A 23,188-nucleotide genomic window follows, 5' to 3' on the forward strand; every position below is an offset into this window, starting at 1 on the left:
CAGTGAGAACAACAGAAATGTATAAAAACAACAACAACATCTGCAGCAAAATGCATCAATAATCGATTAGGAATTGAATCCTAGCTTTATGAATGGTAATCACATCGAATCGTGAGGTGCCTAAAGATTTCCACCTCTAGAACTGAGTGAGGGTTTTATATAAACACATATATTTGCCATATCCTAGGGTACTAAGAAATAGCCATGGCATTGCTTTAATTACTCTTTTGAGGATGGTGCTATGTGATGAGCATATGTTGCTACCAGCAGCATCAGTATCTGTGTGAGGAGATGAACTCCTACCAACAATGGCGGATACATATACCCAGGGTCCAAAAGTAACACTCGCCACTCGCCAATTACGGGTAGATTTTGTCTCTGGCTGGTAAATTTTTAAGACCATTCGCCACTGTGGTGAGTTATTTTTTTAACCAGCGAAAAATTCTTTTTTTTGTTACTGGAGAACGATGCTGGTATCGGCTGGTTTCCTTGCAGAGTAATGTGTATTTCAGGCCGAAATGATCCTTGATCACGTAAGTGTGTCAGTCATGACATCATTCACAGCGCCTGAAGTGGACAGCTGAGTGCAGCTGCAGTGTTACCAACTTGGCGACTTTGTCGCTATATTAAGTGAGTTTTCAGACCCCTCTAGCAACTCTTTTTCAAAGAAGTGACTAGCGACAAATCTAGTTAATCTAGACTTTGTCTGGTGTTATTGGAGACTTTCGAAGACTCTGACATGAAAGCACGTGTCGTTGTAGCGCCTCTTGAGCAGCAGGCGCTGCCGTGGGCCCTTCCCCATCCCAAAGTACTGACAGGCAGCCCACTCCTCACGCAGGAGTCCCCCTCAGCTGCAGTCAGAGCAGGAGATGCTCACCCCTCCATGTCCAGACTACAGATGAACCGCGCTGTGAAGACGCCTCAACAGTTTTTTCTATCGTCTCTTTTTGGTCCATTTAGATTGTTAATGAAGACTGCATATATATAGATTTGTTGTAGGCTCTTAAGTGGACCACAAGGTTTACAACTAAACCAAATGTAAGAAAACTAAACTTCTAAGAAAAATAGAATAATAAATAAATGATAAACCATTAATAAAATTTAAAGTAACTCTGCCAGAGTATCTCTTGAGCCATTTTGCCTAGCCCTGAAAAAGAAGGGTTGGAATTGTGAAGTTATAAAAACGTGAATCGACAGAAGCAAGTTCATTTGTAGTTCTACACAAAATTGGGTCTTTTTACTCACTTTGTCTCTTTTAACATACATTATTGCTAGTATTAGTGCATACTATTAAAATATGGATTGAGAATCGCGTACAAGACCCAAATGACACGTTAAATAATACTGATAGCAAATTACAACACTTAAAAGCAATTTTTATTTGGTTGGCTGGTAAAATATCTGCCTGGCTGGTAAAAAATTTCACTTACCAGCCAGCCTGGCTGGTAAGTGAAAAAGTTAGTTTTGGACCCTGCATATACCTGAGCATACCTGTGCGTCATGGCCTGCTGGGTGTTCTCCAGTGTTTAACTGTTAAATGTGCACAGCTGGCTGTAATGTGATCCACGGCAATGCTGCTTTAAAAACAATGACATTATTCTTTCTGGATGGAGCTCAGACATGAGAAATGATGCAATTTTTGTCCATTAGCCACCATGCTGTGTGCCGCATCAGAATCATAAGGATCAAATAAACTGTCAGCAGTTACAGCTCACAAAATTTTTAAAAATCCACTTTCTCAAACTATGAGAATACTGTGGAAAAGTTCAGTCCTCAAAGGATTCCTGAGCCTTTCCTCTCACTCCGGTTCTGTACACACAACCACAGCCATGGGGAAGACTGCTGACTGGACTACTGTCCAGAGCAGTGGTCCTCAAACTTTTAAAACCAAACCAAAATAAAGGTGCCAGAGACCAGGGACCTGAAGCTGGTTGAACACAGCCATGAACTATGAAGAATAGTCATGTGCAGACAAGGTCGCCCATAAGGGGGATAAAGGAGAGCTCTCTGAGGTCCAGCCAAACTGGGGGCCCATAGAGGTCAACAAAATCATGAGAAATTGTCAAGTTAAGGTGTGAAATCTAAATTTGACCTGAATAACAACAACCACTCTTATCAAATAAACAAATATATTTCTTCTTAAAATGTAAATCCCTTTTTTAAAAACTGAATTAAAATGGGTTAAAAATGGCAAATAGAAGGTAGTAAAATGGGATTTTTAAAAGTGGTTGGAATGAGTTAAAGTGGAAAAAATGTCATAAAAATGTCAAAAAATTGGTTAAAAGTGGGAAAAATGTGTGTAAAATTTGGTGAAATGGGAAGAACGATTGGTTTTAATTGTCAAAAATGGGTTACCTGAGGCAGAAAAATAGGCAGAAATTGCTTCAGTTGTTTAAAATGGGCATAAAAAAGTGGTTAATAGTGGAGATAATGGTTAAACAGAAGCAACAATGGGTAGAAAGTGGCAAGAATTGATTTAAAAGTGGTTAAAACAGGCAGATAAAAAGTGGTGGAAAGGGTTTAAAATTGACAAAAATGGGTTTTAAGAGGCCAAAATGTGTAATATTTGCCAAAAATGGTGGGAAAAAGTGATGAAAACTGGTTAAAATTTGGCAAAATTGCTGTAAATGTGTAATTTAAAAACTATTCATAGTTTTTTTTAAGGCCTCTGGAGACCCCCTCTTAGTGTCTCAACCCCCATGTTGAGAACCACTGGTCCACAGGATGGTCACTGACACCCAAGCAAAAACTCAGTGGTTAAAACAGAGGACCATACAACAGCACAGAAACTGCACATTACAGACTCAGATGGATGAAATAAAGTCACACATGAAGACAGAATTATCAAACGTATCTCCCTGTGCAGAGACACAGAACCTCTGAAGTTTAAATCCCAGTGTGACCAGATGTTAGGATAATCAGGACCTATTTACCACCTTTAAACTCTGGAGTCAGACCTGTTTTTGTCTCTTTCTCGTCATAATTCAGCTTCTCTCAGAGTTAGGATCTGCTCTGTAATTCCATCTGAATAATTCTGGATTAAATCCGTCCTTGTAAAGATAAAGACACTCTGTGAGCAGAAACAGCTGCTACCTCGCCTTTTTCTGCCGGCAGACTTTATTGACAGAAACATTTTCCGTACCTGACTGAACATCTGGCCGGTCTCTGATTGGCTCTGGTGGCTGAGATGTTGGCTGCTGGTGGTGAGATCTGCCTCAGTTCTGCCAGCTCGGTTTACTAAAGAGAGGAGATGTTAGAAAACTAGAAGAGACCAGGAGTCTGGACTCAGATCTGCTCATATATCTGTTTTTCTTTCTGATTTTTGATGATTTTGACACAAATTTGAGAAATTATAGAGATGTAGAAAACATGAAAACATCTGGCAAAAAACATGAAAAATAAAAAAACTCTGACATAATGTTTTTAATAATTTTATGTGTTAGTTTCTTTATGTGAAATTGAAGAAGAAAATGCTGCTATAAAAGTATTTTAAATGTATCATTAATTGTTGATAAAAAGGGTAAATATGCAAATAAAGGACAGTAAAATACTCAGTAAGTCTGATGTTTAGTGTGTTTAAAAGCTGTTTAAATCGACTTAAGTTCTGAGTTTAGTGCAGAGTTCCTTCAGATCCTGAAAGGTCTTCAATCAGGGGTCCACTGAGGGCCACATTCAGAAATATCTAAGGACGGTGGGGCCGCTTTCATATGCCTCACTTTGAGGATAACACAGTCAGTGAAAACCATTGTTAAGATATTCTTAGTGACTGGGTACGCTTAAATGGCTAAACGGCCCTGGTTGGCCCTGGCTACTTACTGGTTCTGCCCCTAAAACCCCATCGGTACTGCTATTGGCCTTTGTAATCCATCAGGGCATTATAAATCTATATATATATTTATGGTGCCGTCTTCATTCAGTCACAAAAAATGCAAATCAATAAATTCTGCTTGTTTGTTTACATAATTAACATGGTAGCCCGGCCTTTGTGTTGAAACCAAGCGTTGTGTTCAAATGTGGGCCGTATTTCTTCTAACATTTAGAATTTGCTGCAGGCCAGATTTGGCCCCGGGCCATAGTTTGGACACCCCTGTCTTAAATTCCCTTAATTGCACTTTTGAAATTTTTAAGGTTGTAACAAATTCTTTGTTTACATGGACGTGAAAATCCTGGTTTTTATCATGTTCAGGATACCCTTTAACAGGGGTGTCAGACTCAGTCACTGCAGGGGCCGGATTCTGGATTCAGGTCTAACCTGAGGGCCAAACAAGGTCGATATTTAACGATAAAATGTTTCACCAGAAATGAATTAGGGGGGTAAAAAAACTTTGCACTGATGATAAACGATTTTGCGATTAAAAGGTGAACATGATAAGTTAAAAAACTCAAAAAATTTTAAACTTATAAAGTTTAAAGTTAAAAACATGACATTTAAAGTCAAAATAATGTTTATAAAAGGCAAAATATGAGAGAGAATACTGAAACCATGAATTTTAAAAGTAAAAAACTGAGATAAAATTCAAAATCATGTTTTTTAACAGTCAAAATATGAGGTGAACATCGAAATTATGAGTTCAAACTTCCAAATATGAAATAAAATTAAAGATCATGATGTTTTTTTAGGGAAAAAATTAGATCAAAGTTAAAGTTAAGATTTAAAAAAGGTCAAAATGTGAGATAAAACTCAAAATCATGATTTTAAAAGGTCAAAATAGAATCTAAAATTTAAAATTAGGAATCTAAAAGGTAAAAATATGAGATAAAATATCAAATTTATGTGATATATAGGTTAAAATATGAAATAAAATTCAAGACCATGAATATTTTAGGTTAAAAAAATGAGGAACGTTAAAGTTAGGATGTGAATAAGGTCAAAACATTAGATAAGAGGGAGAAAGTGTTGATTTAAAAAGGTAAAAAAACTGAGATAAAAGTCAAAATCTTGATTTTTAAAAGGCAAAAAAACTGAGATTAAATTTAAAAATGAGTTTTTAAGGTAAAGAATGATATAAAAATTAAAATTAGGAGGTGAAATAGGACAAAATTTGAGATAAAAGTCAATCTTGATTTGAAAACATCAAAAAACTGAGATTAAATTTAAAAATGAGTTTTTAAGGTAAAGAATGATATAAAAATTAAAATTAGGAGGTGAAATAGGACAAAATTTGAGATAAAAGTCAATCTTGATTTGAAAACATCAAAAAACTGAGATTAAATTTAAAAATGAGTTTTTAAGGTAAAGAATGATATAAAAATTAAAATTAGGAGGTGAAATAGGACAAAATTTGAGATAAAAGTCAAAATCTTGATTTTAAAAGTTTAAAAAAAAAGGGATAAAATTAAAAATCATGAGTTTTTAAGGTAAAAAATGAGAAAAGTTAAAATTAGGAGTTGTAAAAGGTCGAAACATGAGATTAAAGTCTAAATCATAATTTCAAAAGGTCAAAAAAGAATTTGAAATTTAAAATTATGAATCTGAAAGTAAAAATATGAGATAAAAAAGTTGAAGTTATGATTTTCAACAGTCAAAAAATGAAATAAAAAGTTAAAACCATAACTTTTAGTCACAACTGTGAGATGCAGAATTGAAAAAACAGAGACAACACTAATTTCTTCCCCACATTTCTGACTTTTTTTTATCAAATTATTTTTACAGTTTAATTTTTCTAATTTTTAGGACTCAACAAGGATATTATAAATCATCCAGGTTAAGTTTACATTTTTATACTGGAGGAAATCTGCAGACCTCATACTGGTGGATCAGTTACAATAAAAATATCATATGATCTGGTGGGCCCGGGATAACTGCACCACGGGCCGGATTTGGCCCCCAGGCCTTGAGTTGACACCCCTGCCCTTTAAGGAAAGAAACCTTTGAACTGATGAGTAGAATTTTGCTGGATTGTATTAGAATAGAATAAAATCTTGGTTTCTATTCTCAAACACTTCTTGCCCCGTGGCTTTTTTAATTCCTTATTAATGTCTGCTGTGAAAGGCTTTTAAATCTGTCCAAATATCATAAAGATGTCCAAAGTTTATCATCATAACAGAATAAAACTGTATCCTAATCCCTGGTAAATGTTTTGCATCCTTAGTTAAAGCATGCTAGCTCCTTTCTTTTGTATTTCCTCCTCTGTGTGAATCACCTTTAGGTCCCTCAGGTGTTCTGCCGTGTATTCATCAGAGGTTTTATGTGTTTTTGTGTGCAGGTGAACGGGACGGAGGCTGACTATGAGTACGAGGAGATCACACTGGAGAGGGTAAGAGGATGGGCAGCCGTCCCGTGTTTTTTTATCTTTGAATCACGGCCATGTTGTTATCATCCGTCCATAACTCAGAGCATCACTCTGCCCGCACCGCTGGCAGCACAGCATCTTTATTTGACTTTGACACACTGCTGCTTTCTGACTTTCAAACTTTAGAGGACACGCTGATGACTTTACAAACTAAGACTGGAGCCACAGCAGATCTGAACTGATTCTGAAAACACGGTAGACCAGAGATGTGAGGACAGTTCGAACTGAATTTAAGATTTTTATCCTCTGAAAGCAAACGTGAGGGTTCATGCAGGCGGAGAGACTACACACCTGCTCCTCCATACAGACGCTCTCAGCCTCCACTCTTCTATGAAGGCTTTCCTCAACATCCCGGAGTGTTTCTGTGGGAATGTGAGCCCATTCAATTCTGTCGAGCATTTATGAGGCCAGGCTCTGATGTTGGACCAGAAGGCCTTCACTGGAGATAAGGGGTCTAGCTCAGACCCTGAAAAACAGCCCCATACCATGATCCCTCCTCCACCAAACTTCACAGTCAGACAGGTAACGTTCTCCCAGCATCCTCCAGACCCAGACTCACCTATCTGACTGTAAACACAGCCCAGTGTTGGTGTGCTTTACTCCACTCCATCTGACACTCAGCATTGGACTTGGTGATGCAGCTGTTGCCATGGAAACCCATTCATGAAGCTCATGCTGCAGTTTTAGTGTTTACATTAATGCCAGTGGAACTTCAGAACTTTTCAGCTATGGAATCAGCAGACTTTGAGACTTTTACCCATGATCCTTAGCAGTTGGTGAACCACTGTGTGATTTTACCTGGTCTTCTTCTTCGTAGCTGAGTTGCTGTTGTTCCTAAACTCTTTCACTTTCTAATAATATCACTGACAGTTGACTGTAGAATATCCAGCAGGGATGAATTATGTCAAAGGTGTCGTCATCACAGAACCACGCTGGAAGTCTGAGCTCTTCAGAACCGTTTAGGACCACAGATGTTTGAGACTGTATGGATAGGTGATGATTTTATACACCTGTGCTATCTGAATACCTCAGTATCTCTGGATGAATCATTCACATTTATATTGAAAATCTTCATAGTGAATTTAATCAGAAAGTTGAGTTTCTGTTCAGAGATCTGTCTCTCCTCCTGAGTGTAGAAAAGTTTAGCTGAGGCTAAATCCCCGTCTGCTGGATTATAGTGATATGGTCTACAGACAGGCTGCTGTCTCCGCTCAAATCTCCAGACTCTGTTTATCATTCGCCCTCAGATTCATAACTGTTAAATACTCACTACTGTTATCAGTTTAACAAAGCTGGTTAAACTTCTCTGGCACAGAGGCGTGATAAATATCTCTAAGTTTTTATCTATAAACCCCTGATTGGACGTGAACCATGGTACAGAACATCTCTGCTGGACTGGACTCCACCAGACTCTACTGACCATTTAAGGCTGCAGGTCCACATGGTTCACTCTCAGTTTGGAAATCTGCTTTAACTTTTGTGCTCCTAAAACGATTCACAACAAATTCTCCAGATTTATGGACTCATTTCTCAAGGACAGTTTCAGATGCCGATCATGAAATCACCTCAGTGTGTGATTATTTTGACTTTTCATTTGTTTCCTTTTTGATTTTGATGCTGCTGTAAATGAGGGATCCTGAATGATTTTAGAGACTTAAAGAAAGTTTAAACAAGACATTAGAGCCCGACCGATTGAACAGCGGGCCGATTATAGCCTATCACAGATTAATCAACATCAGCCAATATGTAGCCGATATATTAACCCTCAGAGCTCACGTGGCATGGATCCGTTGTGCCTTTCTAATCGTGTCTTCCAAGCACTCATAGCTCTTACAGAACATTTTCTAGTGAGCCCAGAACTTGTCTGACTTTCTGGAGTCTCTGAGGACAGTGTTGTCCTATACAACAATACGTGACACAGTTTATAAAAACGTTGATAACTTTTGAACCGTAGGTCATAGAAACTTATTCCTTTTTTCCTCTGAAAGCTGACCATTTTCCCGTTCATTGGCTACCATCGATGTTTCTGTAGTTCTAAAGGACGCCGTTGTAGCGAGCCCAGAACTTTGGTGATTTTACGAGGTCTTTGGAGATTAAATCTACAGCGTTACTTTTTATCCACTTTCAATCCATTTTCAATCATGCATGTTGACATGCAAAGCATTGTGGGAGTTGTAGTCGACCAGTTGTGTCTCTACTGCTTAGAGAAGTAGAGACGAAGGAGTAGAGAATAAACAATGATAAATGCAAGTTGCATCTTTGTGAAATAAATGAAGATAATATAAATATAAGAATTTGTGTTTATGTACAGTATATATTCTGTGTATATTAATGTTCTTATTTTATATATCAGCTGATACATCGGATATCAGCTTTTTTTAGCCCCCAGTATTAGTATCCATGGGGCATAAATCCCACATCGGTCGGGCTCTATAAGAGATATAAAATCACTCAGAAGTAATAAAGCATTGGTGAATGCTTCATTAATCACCTTCATTAATCAGCATTATGAGCTCATTGATATGTCATTATAAAAACTAAAATGTTTTAATTAAGGCATCAGTAAAGAAATATAGTCAGGGTTGGGGCTAATAATGTTTTAGTAAGGATTTATTTATTATGAAGTGTTGTCCAAAATAAGTATTTTTCAAAAAGCACATCACTACAGAAGCCCTAGAAGGACATACATGCACACATTTTATTTTATTTATTCCTCTGTTTCTCATTATAACATGGATATTTTGTTTGTTTTCTAGAGACCTGAAAAATAAGAAATAAACCAGTTATCATGGAAAAACTGTCTTTGTTACCCTGGGATAATGGGATCCTAAAATGATGCTGATTGGTCCATTCTCTGACCAGGATCAGGGGAATCAGCTTTGCTGGCTGAAAACAAATCCAGATCCACTAAAAGATAGTCAGATCTCTAAACTAACCTGACTTTGTCTAAAAGTTTCTGCTGAAACGAGGACAAACTTAAAGAGCTTCTGTGTTTGAGCTCATTCAAACTAACATTTAGTCTGTACTGCAGCTGTTTTAATCCCAGACTCTTCTTTATCATCCTCCTGTTTGTTTACTCGTCCTAATTCGGCCGTGCTTCTTGAAGTGAAAACTGGGCTCAGAGCGGCGTGAATAAAAAGCGTCTGTGCCAGCTGAGTCCCTCAGACATAAACCTCGTCTGTCTGAAGGCTCTAAAGGCCTCAGGCGCTCGTCTTTCTAATGTGTTTGTTCTTAGTTTGGTTTAAATTCAGAAACTTTGGAAGGCTGTAAAGGTGTGAAGAGTCCTGCTGCTGACCCAAATATGGATTCATCCACCGCTGAAAATAGGTCTCTTCATCTGCACCGTGTTTCTCCTGATTGTTTGATTCTAAAAACAGCGAGCGGTCGATTTAAAGGTTATGAGAAGAGACACTGGCTCATCTAAACGATTAAACAGACTTCAGTTTCACAGCCTGAGAGCCACACCAAAGGATCATCAGGATGTTTTAATATGAGACTTTGTGTTCTTTAAAACAGCAGTGGTTTTGGCCTTGGAACTGTCCCATGATGCCATTGTTGAATCATGAACTCTGACCTTATCTGAGTCAGTGAGGCCTGCAGGTCTTTAGATGTTGCTCTGGGTTCTTCTGGGACCTCCTAGATGAGTCGTTCTTGTGCTCTTGGAGTCATTTTTGTAGGCTGGCCACTCCTGGGAAGGTTCACCCCTGCTCACAGTTTTCCCCTGTTGTGGATAATGGCTCTGAGAGTGGTTGTTTGGAGTCCCAAAGCCTTAGAAATGTCTTTGTAACCCTTCACGAGTGATAGATGTCAGTGGACTCATACTTTTTCACAGCACTGGTTGTTTTTTTGTGTTTTTACTCTTTCATACTTAATCCTTGATGGTTTTTCTGTCCAGGGGAACTCGGGGCTGGGCTTCAGCATCGCCGGCGGGACAGATAACCCCCACATCGGTGACGACCCCAGCATCTTCATCACCAAAGTCATACCTGGAGGAGCGGCTGCACAGGACGGACGGCTCAGGTGAGAAAAGCACACCTGTGACTCCTGGTATTTCATTTGAAAGGACAAAATTATTCTTCAGAGTCTCCCAAAATCAAAATCCAGGATGAACTAGTCGACCTTGTTTCGATAAACTGACTTGAAACGTATTTAACTCGATTAGATCAGGAAGAAAACTTACAGAGAGATTTACAGAGAGGGATCCTCTCTGTGATGTTGTCAGACACCTCTGATGAAATTATTGACATTTTACTTCAGGTAAAGAGGTTTTTTATCCATAAAGCAGCCGTTATTTTAGAGAATAACAGAAGCAGCTGCCTCAAACAGCTGACTTGTATGAGAATACTGGGGATGCATGATACTGGATTTTTGCCGATATCTGATAGGCGGATATTTACAGATTTATTTTAGCCGGTACCGATATCGATACTGATATTTGAATATGCTTTTCAGACAAACAATTTCTGTGTTTTTGGACTCTTAAAGGTTTAAGTATGATCAAGGAAACTAAACTTTAGTCCTTAAAAACACTTTAAAGTTTCAAGAATGAGGATAAATAAAGAAAAAGACCTCATCTGACATAGGTCTGTGGGTTCAGACTAAAATTCTATCAATTTATTATATATGGACAAAATTTACAGTCAATTTATGCTGAAATACATAGGCAAAATATCAGATGTAAATATCTGCAGATATTTTGATATCTGCTGATACTGATACCAATGCAAATAAATAGGAAAAGGTAGCTTAAATGGGTTGACAAGTGGTTAAAAAAAAAAAAAGATAAAAAGGGCAAAAGTGAGATAAAACTGTCAAAAAAGAGCAAAAAAAGAAAAAAATGGCAAAAAATTGCCATTAAGGCCAATAGAAATATACAGAGAAAAAATAAAGGTTGCCTGTGAAAGCGTTCTGTATAACTGTGGGAAATAAACTGATTAATGTGACGGGCAGTGCATAGTTTCTGAGGTCAACGTTTTCTTTTTAAAGTTTTCTGGGAATAATATTTAAAATTAAGACATAAAAGAGCCACATGTTGAGTACCACTGCTATAAAGGACGTAGTGTCAGATAAAATCCTGGGGTTTTCACCTCCAGCATGAACTTTTCTTCTCCTATGGTGTTCTTTTACCTCTGTGACCCTCTGACCCCTGTTGACCTGCAGCGTGTACCCCTGTTGTGACGTCATGTTAAAGCAGTCATGAGATTTACAGTTAGGAGTCTGTGCACAGTGTTTTATTTTGAAATGGAGTGGATGCGTTGTGTGTTTCTGTTCCTGTTTGGGTCGATCTGCTCTACGTGGATGGATGTGTCGCTCCTGAAAAAAGACTGTATGTTTGTTCAGGGAAGCAGAGCTGAGTGGCACCTAGAGTAGGTAAATCACAGCGTGTGCCTTAGTATGTGGAATTTAAAGGTTTGTCGTTTTGATCCTGAATTATTTAAAATAAAAGAAAACAAAAGAAAAAATCCCCAGGATTCCCCTTTTTGTAGAGTCATTGTCCTTTACCCAGAATCCCCTGCAGTACCCTGCAGTCTTTCACTCCCTCATTGATAATTCATCAGCCAGTCTAACTCACCTGATCCAGGTGATAATGACGGTCCACCTCAGTCTCAGGTTAAACCCGTTTGTCAGTCTGTCAGTCAGCATGGAGCTCAGATGTCTGACTGATCGCTGATGATCAGGAGAACAGTGCCAACGTTCTTATCTTATGTTTTTGTTTCTGTAGAGACACCAAGGAGCAGCAAAGATAGCTCTTCATTCATTCCAAAAAAGTTGGAGCACTGTATAAAATGAAAATACAAAAATTGTCAAATCTCATAAACCCATAATTTGTTTACAGTAGAACATGACTGACATATCAGATGTTGAAGTTGACACATTTTAGCATTTCAAGAAAAATATTAGCTCATTTTAAATTTGACAGCAGCAACACATCTCAAAAAAGTAGTGACCCGGCAACAAAAGGCTGGAAAAGTAAATGGTGCTAAAAACAGCTGGAGGAGCATTTTACAGCTTATCAGGTTGACTGTCAACAGGTCAGTAACATGACTGGGTATAAAAGCAGTGTTTTAGAGAGGCAGGGTCTCTCAGAAGTAAAGATGGGCAGAGGTTCACCAATCTGCAGTAGGCGTGTCATGTTCTAGGTTGTGAAGATGAGGAGACAGAATGTTTAGTTGTTATCCCTGCATCCACAGAAATCCAGAAGTAAAAGGAAGAGCGAGTCACATAGCGGACTTGTGGAAGAGATGGAGAAGGCTGCGTTCACCTCAATGCCAGACACAATAATTAAAAAACCCAAGAAACTGCCTGAGGAGTATCATCCTCCCCCTTTGTTTCTGTTTAAATTGGTGTGTACACAGACTGGTTCTCCAGAAGCACCAAGGTTCTGAGACTCAAGAACCAGAGCCAGAGCCTGAACCAGAACCGTGTCTGTCTGAAAGCACTATCTGTGAGCAAGGGACAAGGCTGAAGGGTCCCCTCAGGGCCCACTGTTTTAAAACCAGGCATGATTTTGGACTGAAATCACTGCATGGGCTCAGGAACAAGAAGCCGTATGTGAACAGGATCCAGAAACACCGCCGTCTTCTCTGGACCAAAGCTCATTTAAAATAGTCTGAGGCTATGTGGAACACTGTTCTGTGGTCAGAGGAATCAAAATTTGACTTTTTTTTTTGGAAACCACGGACACTGTGCCCTGTGGACTAAAGAGGACCAAGACCCACGGCTGTTGAGCAGCTAGAATCCTATATCAGACAAGAATGGGACAACATTCCTCTCCTAAAACTCCATCAGCTGGTCTCCTTACGTCCCAGATGAGTCCAGGCTGTTGTTAAAAGAAGAGGGGATGCTACAGTGGTAAACACGGCCCTGTCCCTACTTTTTTGAGATGGTAAAATGTCTCAGTTTAACATTTCATATGTTGTTTAAATCTGGGTTTACGTGATTTGACCGTCATTGACGTCTGTTTTATTTATATTTTACCCAGCGCCCCGTTTAGTTTCCTTTTTATCAGACGGAGTGATTAATGGTTAGATCTCAGCTCTTCCTGACGCCGTCCTGCTGGGACTCTCTGATGAACCAGCCTTTACCTCAGTGCCGCCCCGGGATGATTGGTGGTCCGTTTCTGTGTTTCAGGGTGAACGATGTGATCCTGAGAGTGAACGAGGTCGACGTCCGGGATGTGACCCACAGCCGAGCCGTGGAGGCTCTGAAGGAGGCAGGCTCTCTGGTCCGGCTCTACGTCCGCAGGAGGAAACCGGTGTCTGAGAAAGTCATGGAGATCAAGCTGGTGAAAGGACCCAAAGGTGAGACCAAGGGGTGCATGATCATCAATAAAGAGAGTTCCTTAGAGGGCAGGAGGAGCATAGAGAGGTGCAGAGATGACATTAGAACACACAACTGATTTTATGCTTTCCTGTTGATGTTTATTTAAATATTTTTAATGCCTGATTAAGCTGAGGAGCTCTTTTACTCAGCCCTGGTCTTCTGTTTCAGGTCTGGGCTTCAGTATAGCAGGCGGAGTGGGGAACCAGCACATCCCTGGTGACAACAGCATTTATGTCACAAAGATCATCGAAGGAGGCGCCGCACATAAAGACGGGAGGCTGCAGATCGGAGACAAACTGCTGGCTGTGAGTGCTCCGACTCCATCGACTTAATAAAACCCAGTGTTCAGAGAGGAATATCAGAAATCAGTGATAGTTTACAGGAATTTAACCCTGCAGCTGGACTGAACATCTGTAGCATGAACTGTTATTTTTATTTTCCTGTAATTTAGTTCAAAATAGCTTGAAAAAGAAGACGAGTTGATCCTGATCCTGTTTTATTGGATTAACAGAATAACTCTAACGCAGGGGTGTCAAACTCAAGGCCCGGGGGCCAAATCCGGCCCCTGGTGCAGTTATACCCAACCCACCAGATCATATCATATTTCTATTAGAACTGGCCTGAGGTCTGCAGATTTCCTCCAGTATAAAAATGTAAACTTAACCTGGATGATTGAAAACATCCTTGTTAAGTCATAAGAATGAAAAGAGTAAAGAGTTAAAATAATCTGATAAAAAGTCAGGAATGTGGGAAAAGAAATTCGTACTTTCATGTCATAGTTTCAATTTTGCACCTCACAATTATGACCTAAAGTAGTTTTGACCTTTTCAAATCACAACTTTGACTTTCTATCTCACATTTTGACCATTTAAATTCACAATTTTAATATTTAAGACATATTTTAACAATTTCAACTCCTAACTCTGGCTTTCAATCCCACATATTTACCTTTTTGATTGAAAATCTAAAATTTTTATCTCATCCCTTGACCTTTAAAACTCATGATTTTAATTTTTCTCTCATAACTAGACTTTTAAAATTCATGATTTAGAGTTTTATCTTATATTTTGGCCTGTAAAACTCTTGACTTTGCACTTTATCTCATATTTTCACCTTTTTAACTCATTTTTTTTTTTTTTCTTCTCATATTTTGAGCTTTTCAACTACTAACTTTGACTTTTAATCCCAAATATTGACCTTTTGATTCAAAATTTTACATTTTTATCTGATCTTTTAACCTTTTAAAATCATAATTTTGAATATTCTCATATTTTGACATTTAGAGCTCCAGATTTTGAATGTTATCTCAGAATCATTTATTATAAATGGGTTTTTTTCCCCCTATAATTTATTACCGTTGAAGGTTAAACCTAAATCCAGAATCCGGCCCCTGCTGTGATTGGGTCGCTCCACGCTCCAGTCTGTGGTCTGGTGTGACTCGTCTCCTCTGCGTTTTCAGGTGAACAGTGCTTGCCTGGAGGAGGTGAGCCACGAACACGCCGTCACTGCCTTGAAAAACACTCCTGACGTGGTCTACTTGAAAGTGGCTAAACCCAACAGTGTCTTCATGAACGACAGCTTCGCCCCGCCCGACCTCACCAACTGTGAGTCCACATTTCTACCTTCCTGTTCAAACTGAGGGGTTTCTTCAGGGTTCCTGCAGATCCTTATGAAGTCTTAAAGGAGAATTTTAGAATTTAAGACCGTAGAGCGTGGTATTTTCACTTGTTCTAGGCTGTAAACATGGTTATTTCTGCTGTAAAGTTTGATATTCTAATGTGAGACGGCCTGCAGCTTTTGGTACTTCCATTTTTTCCTCATTCTTTAACAAACTGGGAGCTCTGGTTTCGCTCTGATCTCTGCATGAGTCGAGCATAAAGATCATCAGACAGCAGTTATTTTCATCTGCAGCCAGCAGTGGATAAATAATTCTGATGGTTATGATTAAAACATCACAAATGGAGAAATAATTCAGCAGCTTAAATGTTTAAATGAAACTGAGAATGACGGTGTTTTTATACGTCTTTATACTTCCTGTCCTCATGACTCGTTAGGAGTTTTAATCAGAGCTGAGCAGAAAAGCTCTCTGATGATTCTCTCCCATGTTTGAATGAATATTCAGAGTCAAACTCAGGGGTTTATCTCAAAGATTCAAACTAAAGTTATCTGATATATCTTTAATATCATCACAGAATGATGCCTGTTTAAGGCAGCACTGCCTGAGGGGTCAAAGTTCACAGGTGCTTACCAAGGTTGTTCTAGTTAACTAAAACTACGATGAAAAAATCCTTTTATTTAACTGAAACTAAATAAAACCTGACATGAACACACAAGCCTGGAGAGAATAAAAGCGCCAGATTTGGTTGAAGATAACTTCACACAATGGTAATTTTAGGTCTTGAGTGGTAAACTAACATTAAAGTTGAAAAATTGCTGTGAAAATTGAAATGCCTTTTTAGATTTTGCCTCTGGTCGGTATCCCACATTACCAAAAAACCTAAAACCAATACTGAAATAATAAAAACTAAACTAAAACAAAGCAATTTTACAAAACAGCAGTAAGAACTAATTAAAACTAAACTGAAATTTAAAACAAATGGTAAAAACTACATGAAAATTAAAACTAATGAAAAATCCCAAACTATTACAACCAACCAGTCCAGGTTATACCCCGCCTCTCAGCCAGTGACAGCTGGGATAGGCTCCAGCGTCCCACAACCTGAATGGGAGAAGATGGATGTATCTGTTTTATTCACATTTTATATATCATTCCAACTTTTGGGGGGGAATTGGAGCCCTCTTTTGTTGCCGTAGGATGCTGTTGCTTACTTGTGGACCATCTGGAGTCTGATCTATCATGTTTAACGTGGCGTTATACTTCAGACAGTTTAATCTGTGTGAGCTTTTCTGTTTCTAAGTGTTTCTGCTCTCTTGTACAGAGCTTCACAGGAGATTTTAAACTCTCAATCATGAATGTAGAAGAAAGACAGAGCAGATATGAAGAGATTTAAAGAGAACCAAAACAAACAGCCTGGTGTTTGTCAGAGTCTCTTGGCCAAATGTTGAAGAGGCTGAACAGGATGGTTTAGAATTCTGCTCCCCTAGTTTCTACTTTGCTGTGTTTATTTCTCTTCTAAAGATCAGATCTGTCTTGAATCAGTCTCCACCGTCATCCATCAGACCCCTTCAGGATGTCACCAACGCCCTTCATCCCCCTCTCTTCTTCTTCATTTCTTATCCTCTTCATCCTCCCCTCTCTGCCCCCCACCAATCGCACAAACGCCCTCATAAACAAACGCTCGCCGCGGTTGAGTCGCGTGAAGGACGAGCAGCAAATCCAATCAGCGAGCGTCGAGCTGCATCACAAACTCCGGCTGCTGTCACTGTGTTCAGGCTAATCCAGCGACCCAGCAGCAATGGGGGGGTGAGGAGATGAGGAAGGAGGGGTAATATGTTTAATGACATCCTGACACGGTGGGAAAGATCAGAACCAGAGGTAACAGATGAAGAATAACTCAGTTATGTTTGCTCCGACTCCACGGCAGCAAAACAAACATTGAGGAAGAGATTGTTGACATGATGGAGACGGTATCCCTTTGCAACAATGCTCTAAATGTAGCTCAGGTTCCTCCCAATACCATGTTTCTACACCTGGATTGGACATGATTCTGAAGGCTCACACCTCTCTATAGAAGACAGCACAGCTGACAGTGATATCAGAGCAGAAACCAAGAGATCAAGGACAGGATTGTTGGCAGGCACAGACCTGGGGAAGGTTAGACAGAAACATTTCTGCTGCTCTGAAGGTTCCCAAGAGAACAGTGGCCTCCAGAATTCTCACATGGAAGAAGTTTGGACCAACAAAGACTCTTCTAGAGCTGACTGAGCTCCAGAGATCCTGTGTGGAGAAAGATTCTCCTCAGTAAACTCATGAAAGCCTGGTTGGAATTTGCAAAAAAAAAAAAAAAAAACCCTAAAGGACTCTCAGAGTGTGAAAAACAAGATTCACTGGTCTGATAAAACCAAGATTGAACTGTTTGGCCTCAGTTCTAAACGTTACGTCTGGAGGAAACCAGGCATTGCTTATCACCTGACCAATGCCATCCAAACAGTAGTGGCAGCATCATGCTGTGGGGGTGTTTCTCAGCAGCAGGGACTGGGGGACTGGTCAAGGTTGAGGGGAAGTACAGAAATATCCTCAATGAAAACCTGTTCCCTAGTACCCAAGACCTCAGACTGGGCTGAAGGTTCACTTTCCAACATGACAGTGACCTTAAACACAGCCAGGACTACACAGGAGTGAATTAGGGACGACTTTGTGACTTTTCTAGAGAGACCAAGCCAGAGCCTTGGCCCGGACCTGATCCAGAAGGTCCCCATCCAACCTGACTGAGCTTGAGAGGATTTGCAAAGAAGAATGGTAGAAAAACCCCAATCCAGGTGACCAAAGCTTGCTGAATGCCAAACGTCAGTTTCAAGGACTGAATGAGAGCCTAAGACTGCAGAGAGAATTTACACAGACTGGTTAAACTGAAAACCAGAAAAAAGGAATCATGATTCACATATTGATTGCTCTTGTTTTGCTCTTTCTTGTACTGACTTAAAAAAGTTGTTGGTTTTGGTTCAATAAAAGTTAGAAATATTAGAAAAATATGGTAAATCACAGATGATACATACTCTTTAATGTCTCAATAAAACTAGGATTAAAAAAAAGAAAGAAATAAACTCCACATCTGTTAAGTCTGGTAGTTTGGAGCGTGCATACACATTCCTAAAAACATGAGTTTGTCTATCTCAGATGTGTAGGTTTTTCAGATGTGTAGTGATCAGACCCAGTTAAGTTTCTTGCTCCCTTCTTTAGTTCTCGACCCCCTTGGCGTCTCCTCGCCTCGTCCAATCAGAGCGTAACAGGAGCCGTCATGTGGGTGTAGAGGACGGTGTGTGATCAGACGGAGAGACGCTGAAGGGGCAGAGGATGAAACTCAAACACAGACGGCGTGGACGAGTTTTAACGCTCTCTCTCTCTCTCTCTCTCTCTCTCATATTCATCTGATATTTTCTGATTCAGGATCTATTTTTATCCCGGCGTAGAGCGTGGATTTAGTCTCCAACTCCTCACACTGACCTGTTTTTATTTTGGTGCATCTTTTACAGCGTACTCCCAGCACATGGAGAACCATATCAGCCCCCCCAACTTCCTGGGTCAGCCCCTCCCCCCACCAGCCTCCTCGGGACGCTACTCCCCGACGCCGAAGAGCATGCTGGGAGACGATGATGTCACACGGTAAGGACTGAAATGTCATTTTCTCTGATAGCAGACAGCTGTGGGATCAATAAGAGTTCATGTAGACCCTTAAAAGTCTTTAAAGAGATTTTTAGGATGTTTTCATCCCTACAGATCGATTAGTTTGGTCTGAATCATGTTTGTTAGTTTGACTCCAGATGAACCAGACGCACACCTTCCAGAGCTTATGTCTGGTCAGTCCTCAGAATATTCTCCCACAAGTCTTGGGGATCATCAGGATGTTTTTAGTCATATGTGAGACGAGCCTTTGTGTTCTTTTTTGTCAGCAGTGGTTTTGGCCTTGGAACTCTCCCATGATGCCGTTGTTGCCCAGTCTCTTTCTGATTGTTGAATCATGAACTCTGACCTTAACGTAGTCAGTGAGGCCTGCAGGTCTTTAGATGTTGTTCTGGAGTTCTCTTGTAGTCATGTTGGTAGGCGGGCCTGAGAAGGTTCACCACTGTTTACAGTTTTCCCCTGTTGTGGATAATGGCTTTTAGCGTGGTGGTCTGGAGTCCGAAAGCTTTAGAAATGCCTGTAACCCTTTCAGACTGATAGATGTCAGAGACTTTGTTTCTAATCCGTTCTCTTTAGATGGTTCCATAATGTGTTGGAGATCTTTTAGCCTACCTCACTGTCAGACAAGTTCTAGTTAAGGGATTCTGGATCCAGCAGGTCTGGCAGTGACCAGGTCTGGGTGTGGATAGAGAAACTGAACTCAGCTTTATAAAAAGAGCGTTCAATCAGAGTTAGAGAGTCATGGTTTAACAAAGAGGACTTTTTCACACAGGGCCAGGTAAGTTAGGGTGTCTTTTTTACCCTCTGTAAATAAAATCATCATTTAAAAACTTACTCTGTATTTCCTCAGGTTATCTTTGTCTAATATTTAAATTAGTTTTATGATCTGAAACATTTAAGTGTGACAAATGTGTATTAAAAACAAACAGGAAGTGAGCAAACACCAGAGCAGGAGTTGGTTTGAGGTGAAGACATTTGACATCCATGGGATGTAATTCCTGATAAAGCTTGTTGGTGGTAGAGATATTTATTTACTTTGACTGCAGGTTTCTCCTCATGCTCAGCTGTTTGTGATCACTTTTACTGAAACACTGTTAATGTGGATATTTGAACAGACAAATATCAGTTCATATTTATGGAGACACAATCAGCTGATTTAGCCTCCAGACTGGACTCAGGTAACCAGAGACTCAGGACATCAGACGAACCCCTAGAGTAGTTCTATCCTCATAGCAGCAGGTTGGTTTGTGCCTGCTCGCCCTCTGCTGGTGAAAACCTGCAATCACAAACACACCACCTACCAAAGAACTCTTCTGACACATCTGGAGTTAGGATTTATTTCCTGTTTAGTCTTCTGTCAGAAGTGTCTCTGCATTGATAAAGGTGTAATATGTCTGAGCGTCTATCAGAGGAGAGTCTCTGTGATGTTCCGTCTCTGTAACAGTGTTACGGCCTCTTAAAAATTATTCATTTAAACCGGGAAAAAAAATAAGGCTCGTATCAAAAGAGACTATAACATATATAAAAGGACACAGACAAATGGTTTGCGTTCCAAAATAATCCAAGCTTTATTTTTTTAACTAACAGGTCAATTAATTAATTAAACATTAATCAAATCAAATGAAATAAAAAGGGCTGCAGCCGCCGGCCAAAAAGAACAAAAGAGGGGTGGTGGACTGGCTAACCACGCAATGGGCCATTGGACCAGCCACCACCCCTAACTAAAACTACCTAACCAAAAAACTAACTATTTAATCAAGAAAAGAACACAACGAGAAAACAGGACTACCGACGACTACAGCCAAACTAAAACAACAAAACCCAGCAATCTAAACATGCCTGGGGAGGGAGGAAAAGGAGAAACGGGAAACAAAACGCTTGGTTAACCGAATGAATTAATCCTAAACGAAAAAATAATTACTCAAATACCAAAAAAACCAAACCTCCTCACGCGCTTCTCCATGAGAGTGTCACGGATGCCTGGCCCAGCTCTGCTCTCTCTGCTCTGCCTGCTCTACTCCCCTGCCACTCTAAATACTCCCCCTCCTCCACCCTGAGTGCTAACAGCACACAGGTGTGCTGTAGCCCACAGGTAGAGGGAGGAGGGAGACCAGAGAGCCAGGGAGAGAGAGGACATGCAGCACTCCAGGACGCACGTAACAAACAGGAAGTGTGAGTGTTTAACCTTCAGGTGTCAGTGTGTTAGAGCCAGGTGACTGTCAGCTGTGACGTTTGGATGATTGACAGCTGTGTGCTCCAACAGGGAGCCCAGGAAGGTGGTGCTGCACAGAGGAGCGACCGGTCTGGGCTTCAACATCGTGGGCGGAGAGGACGGAGAGGGGATCTTCATCTCCTTCATCCTGGCAGGAGGACCGGCTGACCTCTGTGGCGAGCTGAGGAAAGGAGACAGGCTGGTGTCTGTACGTACAAACACCTCACACACAAAATACAGCCCACCTCCATCGAGCCATAATCAGGCAGCAGCAGTGTCAGCCACTTTAAATCCACTTTTGCCACTTTTATCTTTTTTTCCCAACACTCTTTTTATTACATTTTTTGCACTTAATTAACAAAAGTTTCCCCTCTTGTTACAGTGAATGTGTGCATTCTGACATTGGCAAACCATTGAACTAACAAAGACTCAGTTTTGGCCACTTTTTTTAGCTTTTTGTTCTTTGCAAATTTCCCCCTTTTAGCCACTCTCTCACTCATTTAAGCTGCTTTTTGCCAGTAAATGCCACCTTTTGCTCATGTTTACCCATTCTCCCACCGTTTTGCTGTTTTTTTTGCATATTTTCAATATCATTTCATCATCAATTATTTTGTCACTTCTCACCCATTTTTGCCATTTTTCAAACTTTTTTTTGGCCATTTTATGCCTATTTTTCCACTTTCACAATTTTTTGCAGCTTTTTAACCATTTTTGCCATCTTTAACATATTTTTATTGCCGCTTCCCACCAATTTTTGCCACATAAATCGTGTTTCTTGCAAAGGTCATTTTTAACAATTTGTCTTTTTGGTTGAGTAACAGTTGAGTGCCCTAAACTGAAGTTTAATCCGCTTTTATTTTGAAAGTTTTTATGTTTATTTAATTTACAATGTTTCTGATGTCTAAGAGTGGCAGTCAGAGATAAACCATCTGCAGACTGACTGTCTCTTGTGTAGTTTGGTAAACTGACCACAAAAGCTGATGGACTGTCCAGATTCCACGTCAGTCATCAGACGATCCGTCATATTTCCTCTTTATGATAAAAACTGGCATGTGTCTCTAATCTGACTTGTTCTGTGTTGTGTTTTCATCCTCAGGTAAACGGGGTGGATCTCCGAAATGCCACACACGAACAGGCTGCAGCCGCCCTGAAGAACGCCGGGCAGACGGTGACCATCATCGCCCACTACAGGCCGGAGGGTGAGACACACATGATCGTCTAGATCAGTGTTACTCAACATGTGGCTCCAGAGCCACATGTGGCTCTTTCCTGATGATTGGTGGCTCTTTTATGTCTTAATTTGAAATCAGAAAACCTTACAAAAGGGCAACTATTACCTCAGAAATTATCTATTGCAAGTCATTAATCAGTTTGTTCGCCGCACTTATACAGTTGGCTTTGTCAGACTTAATTGTCAACCTTTATTTTTTTTTATCTGTATATTTCCATATCCCTTATTTTCTATTTTTGCCCAATATTTTTCTTTTTTTGACACTTTTAATCAATTTTTGCTGTTTTAAACCCATTTAGACACCCCTTTTTGCCTCTTTCTGGCCACTTTTCTCACTTTTTTTGCACTTTTTCACTGTTTTTTGCTCCTTTTTGCATAGTTAAGCAGCCTTTTGAATGCAACTTTTTTCTTATTTTTGCCCTTTTTTGCCGCTCTTTGCTGCATTCAGCCCATTTTCCCCACCTTTTTGCCTATTTTAATCATTTTAACTCATTTTTTGCCACATTTGCTTCTTTTTGACTATTCCTACCAGCTCTAACTCAGTTTTTGGGTCACTTCTCACCCATTTTTGCCACTTTCTGCCCCTTTTTTCCACTTTTCTCCCCATGTTTGCAACTTTTCACTCAGTTTTGGCCATTTTATATCTATTTTGCCCTTTTCACCAATTTGACACCACATTTTTTTACCGCTTTTTGACCTTTTTCACCATCTTCAACTTATTTCCATTGCTGCTTCAACACATTTTTGACACTTTCCACCACTTAGATTGTGACTCTTGCAAAGATTTTTTTAACAATTTGGCTCTTTGGTTAAGTAACACTGATCTA

At 39.8% G+C, this 23,188-nt stretch overlaps 1 protein-coding gene across 15 annotated transcripts in view; it reads left to right on the forward strand.

Annotated features, from left to right (window-relative positions):
* Window positions 1-23,188, forward strand: part of dlg1b (discs large MAGUK scaffold protein 1b) — a 184,041-nt gene that overhangs the window by 140,654 nt on the left and 20,199 nt on the right. For all 15 annotated transcript variants that reach the window (XM_041802842.1, XM_041802843.1, XM_041802847.1 and 12 more), the window contains 8 exons: window positions 6,207-6,257; window positions 10,189-10,313; window positions 13,425-13,594; window positions 13,785-13,921; window positions 15,076-15,220; window positions 18,771-18,900; window positions 21,182-21,338; window positions 22,227-22,329. In XM_041802842.1, the coding sequence (XP_041658776.1) occupies window positions 6,207-6,257; window positions 10,189-10,313; window positions 13,425-13,594; window positions 13,785-13,921; window positions 15,076-15,220; window positions 18,771-18,900; window positions 21,182-21,338; window positions 22,227-22,329 (1,018 nt within the window). The remainder of the gene's footprint in view (window positions 1-6,206; window positions 6,258-10,188; window positions 10,314-13,424; window positions 13,595-13,784; window positions 13,922-15,075; window positions 15,221-18,770; window positions 18,901-21,181; window positions 21,339-22,226; window positions 22,330-23,188) is intronic.

Source organism: Cheilinus undulatus, linkage group 13 (genome assembly GCF_018320785.1).
Source record: "Cheilinus undulatus linkage group 13, ASM1832078v1, whole genome shotgun sequence".
Classification (NCBI taxonomy): Eukaryota; Metazoa; Chordata; class Actinopteri; order Labriformes; family Labridae; genus Cheilinus; species Cheilinus undulatus.